The sequence below is a fragment of the Akebia trifoliata genome, chromosome 4 (assembly GCF_017979445.1).
Source record: "Akebia trifoliata isolate Shusen 1 chromosome 4, ASM1797944v1, whole genome shotgun sequence".
Classification (NCBI taxonomy): Eukaryota; Viridiplantae; Streptophyta; class Magnoliopsida; order Ranunculales; family Lardizabalaceae; genus Akebia; species Akebia trifoliata.
Window position 1 is genome coordinate 17,335,362 of NC_141378.1, and position 16,405 is coordinate 17,351,766.

A 16,405-nucleotide genomic window follows, 5' to 3' on the forward strand; every position below is an offset into this window, starting at 1 on the left:
CCTTTTAAATTTTCATTATCCATCAAATTTTTTAAGGAGAAGAAGACTAAGAAAAAGTTCAAGACAATTAAGATAGTGAACAGTGTAATATAGGTATCTTTTTCTAGGATTTTTTTCTTATAATTCTTTTTTTCTTTGTTAACTTAGTAACCTCGTATGCTAAGCACCCTACCAACTTCATCCATAACAACCAGTCAAACCTTTCTTGAAGAATGCCTCCGAGTAATAGACCTAGAAGATGATGGAGGATGGTTACCCTAGATTAATAACTTATACTTTCATTAAATTCATGCATTAAAGATTATCATTTTTTTTTATACTGATTTTAACATAATATATATTTTTATCGTCCAAATTGTTGCTTTTTATATTCATTCACCATCATTATTATCTATTAGTGTTTGTTTTTTAACGGATTGTGAAGAATGGAGTGGAGACATCTAGAATGCAGATATTCTACCTCACTCATTAAAAAAAATATGACACTTGTAGATTCGGACACCATAGGCGCGTGATTATGAGTAGATGTGATTGTGCTCACCCATTTCTTATTCAATTTTTTTTTAACCCTTAATTGGTATTAATGCGGTTGTCTTTTATTTATTATATACTAGAATGAAGGAATTGGAGTCACAACAACGGGAGGTTTCCCACAACACCACGAATATTAAGGAAGACATCTTCTTCCAAGTTATGGGATAAGATGGACATGACCACTCCTACCATTTTATAGGATCACAACCCACATGTAAACTATTAGTGAGAGAGGTTGTCAATGCACGACAGGATGCGATTGATGCACAATGCCATACTGCTGAAGCATTAACATGTTTCGATCACCTAAAGCAAGGCATGATAGCGTTGGCAATGATCATTGGTCAACGTTGTGGTGTTGAACCCATCGATATAATGTTTTACTATGTGAAGTATCTGTCCAAATAATTAAATTTCTTATTATATTAAACTTTGAATCTTCACATGTAATTTCTTTTACTAACAATCAAAATAATATTATTTCTAAGTTCCCTTCTCTGTCCACACTCAAATGACTCCTAATGGTAGCGGTAATTGTTCTGTCTTTGTCCTTTGGACTAGTTTCATATTTTTTTCATACAATTAATTTTTAATATTTCTATTAATTGGAGAGAATCTAACTTTTTAAGATTCAATCATGGTTAGGAATCTCTCTCCCTCCGGATCTACTTTACTTCAACTGCATTAGCATACTATGTTTTAGATGAAATTTGGATTATATTTAGTGGGAACCTATCAAGAATTGTTTTCAGACAATGTTTGTTATTACAATTGACTCAAAATATATATATATATATAAATATATATATATATATTTTTCACTTCACATAATTATCTCAGAGTTTTAGATTTTGAGGAACCCATGACAACCTTTCCTCATTATAAGCCTTTATAAACCTGTGTGTGGTGAAATAGGCTCCTTTTTTGCGTTGTTATAAAAATATCTCTATTATTTGAATCTTGATAATGAAAATTATGCATTCTTAATGTCCATGAAATTGAATATCATGTACTTGGTGGGAACAGAATTCAGAATGAAGTGTACTAATCTCTCATGTTGCTTGGTATATTTGTGATTTTATTCTATTTGCCATCATTAGAGAGACGACCATCTTGTTTAACATGATCATAAAATAATCATAAAAGATTTGCAGGCAAACATATTTGTTGTTCAAAAGTTAAAAGGCAAATCGGTGATGGTGTAGGCATCTTGTTCCCTACTTTCAATAGTTCAAAGAGAGTTTTATTTTTTGGGATATTTAAGAAAAAGTTATCAACTTTTAACAAATTTACGATTCTGTCTCACTGTTCATTTTAATTACCAATTTGGAGGTTTTAAAATAACTAATTCCAATTAGTCAATGTAAACCTGCAAAATTGTCACTTTAAAATCTCCAAATTCGTTACCGTTCATGTTTTGGTAATGAAAATGAACAATGCGCTGGAATTGTAAATTCTTCAAATTCAGTGCACGAAATGGTAATTCACCCTATTTTTTATTGAACAAGTGGAGCATAAACAAGGTGGCCAATGCCATGCTTGAATCAACCACCTTTCCAACATCAGATAGACTGACCAGGAATTCATTCGAAGTCGCAAAATTAGGCAGAAATACCCTTCATAATAGCAATGTGTACTATTATTTTACAAACATTTAAATTACAAGGAGTAAATGAGATGTACATCTACACATATATTGGAATTTTAATGAAAAGTAGAAAAAAAAAATTCATTTAAGTAATAAATGACAATCATGCTTTGTAAGGGTCTGCTGATATTATTGTTAGGATTTGTCCACTGTGATGGTCATTTTCCTTTTAGGATTGGGTCAATGAATACTTTCCCAACAATATAAGAAAAAAAAAATGTACATCTCACACAAATTTGTATTTCTATAGAACACAATACAACGAAAGTAGAGGTCAGAAGGTCAAATTATAAAATCAATTTGTGGCTTGAAAAAAAAAAACTAGCAATGGATATATCCGTCGATATAGACATTCACAATAACGACAGAACCTGTCGCCATTGGTAGTGAAAAAACGTGGAGACTAGAGTGGCAGATATATCCATCGCAATAGGTTATAGCTACGCAGTGTTTAATGATGAATAAGAGCAACTCCAACATAACTAGCCATACTGGCTAGGCATTGTTCGTAGGCATTTTATTATGGAAAGGCATTTTGCCTATTCAAGGGATAGGTAAAAGCCAAAATAGCTCTCCACAAATTCATCTACAGTAAAATGTCCCTCAACTGTCATGTTTTTATCGTCAATAGGTAGAGAAAGAGAGAATCTCACTCTCTTTTTTTACCTCTTCCTCTTTCTCTCTCTCTCCAATTTTTTTTTGAATGCCTCTTCTGATACAGAGTGCATTGGAGTTATTTCTAGATGCTCTACTATATAAAACAACAGTTGGGAGGGGATGTCTAGCCTAAGTGAGTTGGAGTTGCTCTAAGCCTTCCGTCGCCAGTTCGCCTCTATATCCTATGGCAACAGATTTTCTGCCCTACAATGGCAGACAAATTCGACACTCTTTCCCTTTTCTTCTTTTCTCTTTTAGTGGGGTGTCGATTGTTCAAAACATTCCTCCGTAATATATATGTTTAGTTGATTTTGATACTTTAGCCTACCCACGTGGGTGTTCCCATGGATTCAATTGAAGGGAGAAAACTTAACTAAGTTGATAAAGTAGGATATCGAAAGACTAGCTTTCTTATCTTTAAGGGGAAAATGTAAATAGTATTTAAGTTTTGGCTTGCCCTTGTAAAATATTTTAAAAATATTTGTTTATTTTGTTATAATATGGATTTATAGGCCTTAAAAACATTGTTTAAAAAATTAGACCAATGAAAAAAATTTGTTGAATTAGTCAAACAGTGTAGACACCCTAATTTGCACGAACCCATTAGAAAAAGTCTAAATTTTCAAAATCTTAAATTGATTTCAATTAAGAACTTAAAACCTTTCTACAGGCCCACGTTACATAATAATTATCATTTGACACATTTCTTCATGTATACATGCACACATACATCATCTCATATTATTTTACATATCCAATCTTTATCTCTAATTCAATCTAATTTCATACCCACTTCCTTAACCCATTACTCTAAATTCATAAATCGACCCAAGTTCATGCCATCTTCCTAATCCAAACCATTCTCTATTATCTAATATATTATCCCTATCTTGACCCAATACCAAGTTCACATTCAAGCCTAGTTCAAATATTCAAACCAAAATCCAATTTTAAATTTCATCCCAAGCTTATTCTAAGTTCATGGTCTTATACCTTCCCCAAGAAAAGACACATGTTGGTTTCTCATAAGCCTCAACACCTAAGAAAACTCCTCATTGATGGATCAATGTTCCAACCTAATTAGAGAGAGTCAACTCTCTTGAAAAAATCTAAGAATACCCTCATCAAAAGGTGGGGCAAAACCTAAAAGGTACTTTGATTTTTAATAAAAATCTCTAAAGTTTGTAGAACTTCCAATCCTACCCCTAAAAGGTAGGAATCTTCAAGTATATATACATGGAACCCTCCCAGTAATCTATTTTAAAAATATATATTTATCATTGCTTTATGAGTTATTTTTAAATGAACCAAAGTCTACTTTTTACCTACTATTCCACCTTTATACATGGCAATTCTCTACTTATCATCCCAAAAACACTTTTATTCTCATATCTATTTATTAAACAACCAAAGACTAAAAATGTTTTTAGGATTTCTTCTTACAAATTCCATATTTATCTTCATAAATATAAAAAATGCAAAAATAAATAATCTAAACTTTATGTCATTTCTATTTGTTTTTAAGATTGGATCACTTTACCTTAAAAAATTCTTTAAAAATTCTATAAATAACCTCATTTTCTATAAGTAATTCATGCTCTTAAGCGCCCATCTTTCAACCTAAAACTTTACAAAAATTTCTACTCTATAATTCTCTCCCAACTCAATTATCAATTCAAGAACTTTTATCCATTTTTCACTCTCAACCAACAACCATCATCTTTTCTAACCATCCATCCTCAGTTAAAACTCTCAATCTTCAAATTATTTCTCTCAAGACTCAATATCATTCAAGAGCATCAAAGGACAATGTGGGTGTAGATTATGATTTTCATTTAAGTACTTGTATTTTTTATTCCTAACTTTCTATTTACTTTATGTTCTAAAAAGCTTTTAGGATGTAATACACACCCTCTCCCACCTCTAATAGGTTGGATTTTGGTTCGGTTGAAAGGGTGGGTGTTGAAGTCTTATTTCCTTTATAATATATCTCATACACCATATTGTACATCATGCACCCACTTACATAAGCTTTGACAATGATGAAAAAATATATCACCTTCTTGTTGAGGTTAAAGCACTACGTTTCTAACCTTGCATACATGCATTAATGTTATAATATTAAAGGAATTCCATCATGGAGTCTCTCTAAAAATCTCAAATTAATATTCCTACTTATAAAAATAATGTAGGCTAAATGAGCCATCCTTTTCCATAGGATGTTCATAATGTTTCACATTAACATTAATACCCTCTTATTCAAGGGTTCATTTTCATTTATTGCACATACCACATTTAAACATGTATTTTATGCATTTTTTATTTTCTTAAAATTTTCAGAAAATTGGTCAAGTTTCAAAGGTAAACTACCTTTAGTGGAGAGGATGGGGTGCCTAATACTTTCCCCGTCCTCTGATCAAACCTCCTTACTTAAATCTTATTTAGACCATGTCTTTTCTATATACGAGAGTCACTACAATGGTAAAATTATTTTAAAAATCATTTTGGATGTCCATTCACACTCATTTAAAATAAATAAATGGTGGTAACTCCAAATAATGTAGCATTGAGGTTCTATGATGAACATCTCATGTCTACACTGCCAAATTATGGTTCAATTTAGTTGAATCGATTTGTATTTATTAATATATATATAACATCATTTACCATGAGGGTATTTTGGTACCATTTGTGATTTTTAAACGTGATTTCTTATCTTGTTTCAACATTCACCGAGTTTTTGTTGATTTGTTGGAGTCATTTCATCTCACATGAACCATCTTGTTAAAATCATTTTAACTTTTTTTTTTATATAAATATATATTATGTTTAATAACTATTTTTCTCATTACAGTTAGACAAATGGACACTCAACCATAGACTATTTATCTATACTATTGTAATGAGAAAATGCTTGGTGCCATTGAATCAAAACCAGATTATTATTATTATTATTATTTACTTATAAAAATGTCTCTCTATTATATGAAAAATAGCGCAATAAATTGTAAAGCTAGAATATGTATTTGAGATTTTTAAAACAATCTTTTAAATTGATTATAAAGACAATGTTAACATATTTAGTACAAACATGTCCCACCGATTAATTTTATATTGACTACAATATTTAAAATATTAATAAACAATTATTCAAAAAATCACTTCAACCGAATTTCATGAAAAGTCAATCTGGATTTTAAAATATCAATAAGTCATCTAAATTGTCAAACAAGTGTAACAGACCATTTACATTGACATTCTTGTTTGGTAACTTTTGGGAATCAAGTATGGTTTTAAATTTTGTCCGAGATTGAGGTGACTCGTTCGATCTCGGCATCATCTACCTAAAAGACAGATAGATAAGTCAAACGTACATGTTATTTTTCTCATTGTTTCATGGACGAGAGACGTCAAAACGAATTTTAAAACCATGGAACAAGGTGACTAACACGAATCGTCTCGACTCTCCATCTTGAATGAGGTTATAAACCTCATTCAGGATGGGGATGATGATTCATTGATCCTATTGTGACTTGTCTTAGATGATCCTATATCATGACTTGTCCTAGATCCAATACGACATCTTGGAAAATATCAACTAACTCAATTAGTTTTGTATTTATGATAAAAATGATTAAATTTCAATGATTTAATATTTAAAATTTATATAAAAAATAAGATTTTGTGATCATCAAAACACCCTTTTATAATAGCAAAACAAATGTATATTTAAAGAGCCGTGCTAGAGTGACCTCAATGTGAGACACACGGGGACACCTTGACATGGCGGTGCGTGCATGTCCGTAGATGCATTCTACTCATATCTTGAAGAAAACGCATCTACAAGCATGCATGCACCACCACGTCAAAATGTCTCATGTGTCCCGCACTAAGGTCACTCCAGCATTAATCTTATTTAAATAAATAATTTTAATCCGATTTTAAAAAGAGGTGACTCGTCAATGACTCGAACGATTCAAATCGGTTATTGTGGGACGAGTCCAAATACCGCGCTTTAAAACCATTTCAACGTTCAACAGTGAACACTAGTATCTGCTTCACCGATCAGTAGCAGAGGAGCGAAGAGCAAGCATGGCGCCTGTACTCCCGAGTACTCAGCCTTGGGTGGAGAAATAGTACTCTCTCTCTCTCTCTCTCTCTCTCTCTCTCTCTCTCTCTCTCTCTTCTAATAACCTTTTCTTTAACAAATTTTAAACACAGTCGGCCAAAGCAAGTGAAGGACGTAGCACATCAAGACGAGGTCGTTCGTGTCCTCACTAACACTCTCGAGACCACAAACGTACGGTACTCCTCACTCTCTCTCTAATCTTCTAGAACCTCTTCTCCTCTTCTCTGTAAATGTAACTCTCTTCTTCACCTCCTTCAGTGCCCTCACATGCTCTTCTATGGCCCTCCTGGTACTGGCAAGACCACTACTGCTCTCGCCATCGCTCATCAGCTCTTCGGGTACCTCTCTTTCCTTCCGTCTCTCAATCTCGATCTCGATTGCTTGATCGCTCGCTATGATCACTTTGTTGTTCATTTGCAGACCTGAGATGTACAAATCTAGGGTTTTAGAACTAAATGCAAGTGATGATCGTGGAATCAATGTAGTACGGACTAAAATCAAGGATTTTGCTGCTGTTGCTGTTGGTTCTGGAGGTCGTCAAGGGTATTGTTGATGATCTTAGACTCCAATTTGGACTTAATTGAACATAATTTGTGCTTATTTAAGTATAATTTGTTTCTTTGGTTTAAATTAAATGTTTCTAGGGTTTATCCATGCCCACCGTACAAGATTATTATCCTTGATGAAGCTGATTCGATGACTGAAGATGCTCAGGTGTGTTGATTATATCGTGCTTCATTACTTGTTAACGAATCTTTGTTGAATCAGTTGATTTTTGAAAAACTTAGAGGAATCGACTGCTGAGATTTGTTTTGGTATTCTCTCTTTTGGAGAGCTGCTATTGATACCCCAATTTCTTAAATTATTTATCACATCCCAATTAAAGATTAAGAACACACTCTTCAAACATTACCAAAGTTTGGTTCAAATTATAATCTCAACACTAGAAAACATTATAATACTCATTCATTACCTTTCCAAAAAAAAAAAACTATAATACTCATTCAAAAAATTTCAATATTTGTTTACAATTATGATTAGGATCATATAAAAATCTAGCAAGAAAAAGAAAAAAGAGCTTCTATTGGCACCCCAACTTTTACTTATTCTCAACCATTCACTTGTTTTCTTTATTTTTAATTGGGGTGTAATAAGTAAAAGTTGGGGTGCCAATAGCAGGTATCTTTCTTCATTTTAATATGATTGATTTTAAGAATTTAAATGTTTGTGTTGATATAAAATGAGATATTGTGATCGAGCCCATATTAATCCATTGAGACTGAAAACCGTGGTCAGAATGCACTGCGACGGACAATGGAAACTTACTCTAAAGTTACGAGATTCTTTTTCATTTGTAACTACATAAGCAGGTGTGTGTATTCTCGTTTTATTTTCTATGGCTCCATTAGTACTAAATGGATCTTGAAGGCAGACATCTTTTAAACTTTTGATTTGATTTACGTTATCTTATTTTATATAGGATCATAGAGCCGCTTGCTTCCAGATGTGCAAAATTTAGGTTCAAGCCACTTACAGAAGAAATCATGAGCAGCCGTTTATTGCACATATGCAAAGAAGAAGGCATTAATCTGGATTCAGAGGTGCAGATCTAGTAACTTGATGTGTGTTTTATGAATTTAGGGTTATAGTAAGAAATGGCTTATTCATAGCGTCCCTAAAACAATATTTAATGTAGGCCATTTCAACCTTAGGCTCTATCTCTCAAGGGGATCTTCGTCGGGCTATAACATACTTGCAGGTTGGACTATACTTTATTTATTAAGGCATTAATGTTCTCTCGTGCTTGCTAATATTCATTTCTTGGGTTAACTTAAAAAGGTGTAGTTATCTGTTTTACATTATGAGAAAGTTTATTGACTAAATATTTATTTTCCGACTCCGTCTATATCTCTTCTTTGCTTGATTTTTGTTTGATGTGGAATGGGTTCTTTTAATTCTTGATGCAGCATTGTTGCCCAGTTGGTCCTAAATACAGTACATTTTATTTCCAAGTATTACTTGACCTTTTCTTGATGGCATTAAACCCTTTGTTGTTTTGTGGATTTCAGAAATGCAAGGCTAGGGAAATTGATATTATTATTTATTGCTTCTCCTTTTATGCCTAGGAATTTGTAGAGAGTTTGAGAATGTTTTAGAGTGAATGAGTTGTACAGGGACATGACACCAACCCTTCTCTTTTTTGGCCAAAGCAAGCAAAGAATTTTATCGGAGAACTAGAATCAGTTCATATGCAGGGAACACTGTAATAAGGGCTTGGACCCATGGCTCATTTAGTTGACTGTTACGGTGCAACTTTGAGGTCGTTGGTTCCAGTCCACCGGAATTGAAAAAAAAAAGGATAAATAGAGGATACTGCAATATATTCACTTGGTTTTAAGGGTAGTTTTATCATTTCATTTTCTTTGTTCATCAACTGTCTTTTACCTTTCATTTATGTTTTCACTTTGGTGAAAGAAATGAGACGGGTTACAATAGTTGAGTTTTCTATGGAATATATTTTCTTATCAACAAATATGTACTTTAAGAAGAGAGGCGGAATTTGATGACCTTCAAGTTTGGATAGAGTAGAACCCTCCTTAGAAATAAGCGGCGTTTCTATTATGTTGAAAATGCTTTTGGTGTAAAATTGCCCTAGTTGAGGATGGACATCTTGGTTAGCAAAGGTCATATTAGTAGTTATTAAGCTCAACATAGTGCCTTTAATTAGGAAGCTTTGCAATCTAGAAAGATCTCTAATTCGTTGAAAAAGGGATGATGAGAGGGTAAGTTCTTGAAGGTGTTGTAAATCAATGGAACTCTGGAGTCAAAAGAAATCTATATACACAAAAGGTAATAGGTCCCCCACTGTATGGACTATGGCAGCAGTGGAGTGTGCACTCTAATATCAATTTTTGGTAAATATGTTGAAATGTTCAAGGAAGTAGGTGGAGGCATGGTTTAAAATATCGAATGTATCAACCAATATCATATCTATTTTTTCATTGGCGGAACATTCAATTCATACGATATTTTAAACGTTGGGTGGAGGATCTGATGAAATCTTGATCCTCAATTGTAAATATGGTCGACTTCTAAATCGGTCAGGTGGTGTTGAGAAACCCTAAAGATGTAGTAGTAATAGTAATAAGAAGAGTGAGAATCGTTTATCAACAAGAATTTGTAATAATTGGTAGATGGTCTGGAGCCATGGTAATATGAACTCGAAATGTTGGCGGCAATAAAAATTACTCACCCTTACATGTAGGGGAGGCTGGTCCTCTTTTCTGATTCAGATTCCTAGCTAGCACCTTTTCGTAGGCTTAGTTGGAAAAATTGATGGAGCTCATTTTTAAGGGTTTGACCTTCTTTTGTGGTCTAGAAATATTTGAAACCCTATTCAATATTTGTTGAGACTTGAAATATTTAAAAGGGACTTCAAAGCTTATGAACATTCGTGCATTGAGTTTAGAAGTAGAAGGTAAGGACCAAGGGGTTTATAGTTATCCCCCCATTTATGGACATTTGTTTAGTCTTATGTTTTAGTTAAGGCAAGGACGGTTTACCAATCAATGGTAGGGAATTCTTTGTGCCTTATCTCAAGGATAAAGGTGGTGATGTGGAAGTTAATTCTTCTCATCTTAGGAGCATTGGACCAAAATATCGTGAGACCGACTAGCTGCAGATCATCTAGAACTGATTGCACTCCTACACTTTACAACCCGCCCTATACTCAATTGTTATGATTTCACTCCCACTCCTTTGGAAGTTCAAATCAGTTTAACTCTACTTTACCTTCTTTTGAAATTGCACTTGCTCTTTGGAAGTTCAGATCTTCTTCATTCTTCAAGATTGGTGTAACGAGTGAGAGAGAGAGAAGTGAGGTGTAACTGGTAGGAATTTAAAAAAAAATAAAAAAAGACCAACTATTTATAGTTCACAAGTCATATTTTGCACCAATTTTTTTTTTTTTTACTTTTTAAAATTTCTACCAGTTGCACATCACTTTAATAACTATCTTTATCTTGCTTTGTTGTTTTTTTGTTGTACAAATCTCAAGGAAGTAAGAGAATGTTTGAACTTCTAAAGAGGAAGAAGTGCAACTTTTAAAGAAGGTGGAGTGGTGTCAAGAATTATTATTATTATTATTATTTTGTTAGGTAGAGTAGAGCTTCTAAAGGATTGCAAACTTTTTTTTTTTTTTTTTTGCATTGCAATCATACCAATGGAATTTGAGGGGGACTTTTTAAGTGATGGAATGCAATCGGTACTAGGTGATATGCAATTAGTCAGTATAAAAAGTTTTTTTTTTTTAAGTTTGGGGGTGCAACTGACTATTTGTGATCTACAAGTAGTCAATCCCAATAACATTTGATGAGCTTGTTAGGTCTGTCGATTGCATTAGGGTGAAGTGTCACTCATGCTTTAAACTCAATCCTCCACAATTTTTTGGATAAGCAAACTGTCATTAATCACAATTGGAGGTCGAGATGACATGACAAGCCACATGTAGATCATACGAGTCCATAGGTGGAAACTAATCCTAATCTATTTAATCGAACTACAATACATAGTAATCTAAATCATGATCTGTATGTGAATATTCTGATGAGAATGAGATATCCCAGAAATGATATGTTGTACCTTAAGATGATATTTATAACTAATAACTATGGGATATCAAACGGTTTTATGTAGTAACCATAGAGGTCTGACACTAATAGAACTACATCGAATGAAATTACCTGGGTCATGTAATTGTTTTAAGTGAAGAAAACTCAAGCTGCGCCGAAAGTGTAACTATGTTGTTAGTATTAATAAGGTAATGTTATTTTCTGTAATATAGGAAATGAGGAAATACTAGCCCTGCTTATTCAACTCCAGATATTTTTCATGTACTCCTTTTTTTAATTGGTATAATGATCTTTATTGATAATAGAGGAGGTCAAGAAGACATACCTTGGTACAACTGATAATTGCACTATCTTGGATCCAAGCACAAGAGGTCCCCTTTAAATTGAAAATTCGATAACTAACTCTGAACTCCTTAGAAAGCTTACTCCAGAGAAACTAGAAACTTAATATACTGATGATGACTTCTTGGATATTGCTCATTCCCTCCAAAAATTCTATTATTCCTTTTGAATATCCCAATATACAGCAAAAGGAGTTAGGGCCCACAATATTTTCCCTGTGCAAAAATTCTTTAATCTGCCAGCTTTGAAATAGAGCCTAGTTGAATTAGGAAAGACCCAAAGTACTCTAGACCTCCCTTGCAAGGGAGCAATGAAATTGACTCATCATTGGATTTACAAAGGAAGTGGAAATTAGGTATGAAAAACTCCTCTTATCAAGTGATCAATGGTAAGATTACTATCCAATTTGGCTAGCCAAATTAAAAAAAGAAGAAAAAAAAAAAAAGCCACTTTGGATGTAACATTTGGTCCCCAAATTGAGACTGTAGGTAATTCAAAGGAGACGATAAGGGCTAGGGTAGAGTTAAATGATTTTTTTCATGAAGGACTTCTCCCAAGTACGTATCCATTTCCTTTGGTCCTCCGACACCATAATAGGAAAGTTGGAAATCTAATTGATTAGGTTGGTTATTTCGTGAACCTCCCAATATTTGGAACCCCTTCAAAAGCCTAAGTACCAAGAGATCTCATTTCCATTTTGAATCACGAAATCCTCTACCGACGAATACTTTTTGTTTGAGAGGTGAAGCAAAACTGGGAATCGAACAAACAAAGGGAATTCACCACATTAGCACTCCTAGAATCTTACTCTATTCCCTTTGTCTAGCCTGAAAGGAATATTGCTAAGAAAATCTGGTAGGAGTTTGACAAAGCATTTCCAAACATTACAACCATATGTGGATTTCACCTCGCAACTCCCACCTGAAATGCCTCTCACTTTGCCTTGATGTCTCCTCCCCACATGCTCAATTCTATCCCAAACCTCCATAACTATTTTTTTAATAATGCTGAGTTTGTCATCCTAAAGCCCCTAATGCCTAATCTTCCATTCCTCTTATTTGAGCATATCTATTTCCGTCTCACTAGACGAAACTTAAGGTTTCCTTCATTATCTTCCAAAGGAAATCTTTTATTAGCTTTTGAAGGTGCACTCATTGACAATAATGGTATGAAGTAGATCGGAATGTTTGCAAGTGTGCTTTTGATTGAGACCTGTTTTTCCTTTTTTTTAAAGGTACTTGGATTTCTAAGAGCTTTTAACTTTTTTTCCTAGCCTTTCAATAATTGAATCCCAAATATGATGGATTTTATATGTTGCGGCTAAGGGAGGCCCAAATAGGAGGACAAAAAGATCACATGTTGGACACAATGCCGCCCCCCCCCCCCCTCCTTCCCGGGCAAGCATGTTTAGATTGGCAACTGATCTAATCCCACAAACAATGCTCTTCTGCAAGTTTATGGCCAATCTTGGTATTGCTTCAAAACAACAAAGCAAACCTCTCCTGAACCTTATCTAATCCATTGCCCCATCCATAAAAAATAGTGTCACCAACGAATTGAAGATATGAGACCCTGACCTTTCGAGTCACAGTCCGAGTTAGCACCTATGGATATGGCTTTGGCGATTAAGCGCCCCAGAGCTTCCACTAATATGATGAATAAGAATGGAGATGGGGCTTAGGACCCAATATTCAGTTAGTTTGCACATTGCAAAACAACTTTGAGGTCGTGGGTTCAAGTCCAGCTTACCCATAAATAAATAAAAATTAAGAATGGAGATAACAAATCCCCTTGTTACGTTCTTTTGAATTTCATTTACTTCTTTCAGGACAATAATTAATTATGAAGTCTTACATTTACAACTATTTGTCCAAGGTTATCATCCTTGAATAAAGATTATTAAACTTGTTTGTTTTGAATTATTTCAGGGTGCTGCTCGCTTATTTGGATCATCTATTACATCCAAGGACCTAATCAGTGTTTCTGGGGTAGGTTAATTGTATTTCCTCTTTAATCTCTTTTTATTTCTATTTTATTGATGAAATATATATTTCTGCTATAATATATCTTTTTAATATTTCTGGAAGGATTGTTCTGTATTTGCTGCCCTCATTTTGTTTATAATGCGACAATATTGAGATAAATGTGTGGTATAAATAATTTTAGAACTTTTAGCCTGGCTGTTATGGGGAGGTTACTAGCATTTCCTGTTGGCCTTTGTATTTTAAATTGTGTTTATTGCAATCTAGTCATGAAAAGATCAGAAATTTTGTCATGTCTCAGAACTGCAGGAGAAAAGCAAGAAACCTTTCTTCAGTGGAGGAAATCTAATTACCAGCATTTTATATTTATTTAGGGCTGAATTTCTTGCTGCACAGATTTTGTTTATCTGGCAGCCATTATTTTTGGTTCTCCACCAAGTTAAATCAATGCACATAAAGCACACACATGTTAGGTTGTGTCTTTGCAAGATAATCATGAATAAATCACAAAAATTCTTCATTTGGTCTCAGAACCTTGGGAGAAAAGCAAGAAACCCTTATCGACTAGATGAAGTTACCAGAATTTTCTATTATGTTTGGATTTCCTGCTGCAACGGTTTTGTCTTATCAGATAGATGTTACTTTTAGCACTCTGTTGAATACTTGCGTCAAACTAATCCACATAAAGCTCACATCTAGTTTTGGAAATCCTTGTGGAAAATTGAGACCCAATGCGTCATGTTATAAATTCTTAAAAACCTTTATCTCTACATGTGGAACCATATGTCCCCTCAAGTACATCCTAGGTTCTATATGCATCCTTGTATACTCTTGTCATCATTAAATCCCTTTTTATAAATAATAATAAATAAATAAAAACCGTATAAGTATGTTTATACCCATTTCTTAACTATCAAAAACAGAAATAAATAAATAAATCATCCCCATATCTTTGATCTCTCAACTCATCACAGTCACAGATTAAATTCCCTTAATTTCAATCCTTCAAAAGGGAAAGTTCTCCCTACAGCTTAAAGTTGGTCAGCTTGATGACATTTACAATTGTTCCGAAGTAATTCATCTCTCAACCATGTAGCTGTGAGGGAAAGAAATTTAGGACTCGTACTTTCATCAATAGGCATATACTAAGAAGACCAACAACCGCGCTAGTGAGAAGGATGCTTTGGTGCAAGTCGAAAGGCTCTAAAAGGGCAAGTCAATGGAAAAATTGGAGTCATGTATTGACTGACCCCTGTAATTGGCATAAGGCATGTACAATGTTAGATTAACCCGTTCACTGCATTCCGAAAAAATCCATGTCCCTCATTACTTTTAAAAAAAATAATAATGACACCATGATTCCTTGTTTGGCAAGGTAGCTTAGTAAAATAAATCACAGATCTTGCTTACTTGCACTTTTTATTCTGCTATAACTCTAAATTCTATGGACAACGGAACGGAACCTTTTCAAACTAAGACCTCACAATCATTGACATTTTTTCCTTCTTTTTTCTAGCAGTTTGGATTGGTTTCTCCTAAATCCTGAAATTGCAATTTCCCAGGTTGTTCCACAAGATGTTGTTCAGGCTCTCTTTGCAGCATGTAAAAGTGGCGATTTCGAACTGACAAACAAGGAAGTCAACAATGTAATTGCAGAGGGATATCCAGTTTCACAAATGCTTTCTCAGGTCCTATAACTCAAACCTTTCGTCCTAACTGTCATTTATCAACATTTTCCTATTTGGATATTGCTGTTGCTGAGATCATATTTCTGGCAGTTGTTTGAGCTGATTGTTGAAGCAAATGATATATCGGATGAACAGAAGGCAAGAATCTGCAGCAAATTGGGTGAGGCAGATAAGGTAATGTTTCTGCATTACAGAGCTTCTGCACCTATACGATACTACACACTTCATGGCATTTATGCTTGGCTTTTGTTCCTAAATAAACCAGGATCGACCCCTTCTTAAATTATAAATAAAAATTCCAAACAAAATTTTACTGGGGATTTTGCTTTGGACAATGATCATCATCAGTTCCACCAAGTATTGGACCTACTTGACTCCCCACTACTTGTTCTTCTTCCTTTGTGATGGTTTTCACTTTCGTGCTTGCTTCTCCATGGAAAACTACTGTTACTTCTAAATTTTTTATAAATTATGTTTTCATGGTAAGCCTTAGCACCGAAGTGTCTCTCCAAGTAGGTGTGCTTTAGTGGATTTCTCATTTTTGCTCCTTTGGGATTTGCAGTGTCTGGTTGATGGAGCGGACGAGTATTTGCAGCTGATGGATGTGGCCAGCAATACAATGCGAGCTCTTTGTAACATGCCACTGGAGTTCTCATATGCTTAGAAATGGATGATAGAATTCTGAAGCTTCTATAACTCAACATTGTGATTTTACAGCGATCAAATATTGTACATCTGATGATGTTTACTGATGATATTATAAAGATGGTCTTTCTTTTTGTCTCAAATAGTTT

At 34.1% G+C, this 16,405-nt stretch overlaps 1 protein-coding gene across 1 annotated transcript; it reads left to right on the top strand.

Annotated features, from left to right (window-relative positions):
• The first annotated feature begins 6,892 nt into the window (after positions 1 to 6,892).
• On the top strand, positions 6,893 to 16,399 carry EMB1968 (ATPase family associated with various cellular activities (AAA)). Its single transcript, XM_086440090.1, has 12 exons — positions 6,893 to 6,975; positions 7,061 to 7,139; positions 7,227 to 7,306; positions 7,389 to 7,511; positions 7,613 to 7,682; positions 8,265 to 8,338; positions 8,449 to 8,569; positions 8,665 to 8,727; positions 13,870 to 13,929; positions 15,486 to 15,611; positions 15,702 to 15,785; positions 16,174 to 16,399. Exons 1-12 carry the CDS (start codon positions 6,932 to 6,934, stop codon positions 16,273 to 16,275), a joined length of 1,026 nt encoding a protein of 341 aa, XP_086296216.1. The 5' UTR covers positions 6,893 to 6,931; the 3' UTR covers positions 16,276 to 16,399.
• The last annotated feature ends 6 nt before the right edge of the window (positions 16,400 to 16,405 follow it).

Bases quoted from the DNA above. Each gene is read 5' to 3' on its own strand.
- EMB1968 (XM_086440090.1), top strand. From the start codon at position 6,932: ATGGCGCCTGTACTCCCGAGTACTCAGCCTTGGGTGGAGAAATA. The intron at 8,339-8,448 runs GTGTGTGTATTC...TATTTTATATAG, and splicing joins ATTTGTAACTACATAAGCAG to GATCATAGAGCCGCTTGCTT. The intron at 13,930-15,485 runs GTAGGTTAATTG...GCAATTTCCCAG, and splicing joins ACCTAATCAGTGTTTCTGGG to GTTGTTCCACAAGATGTTGT.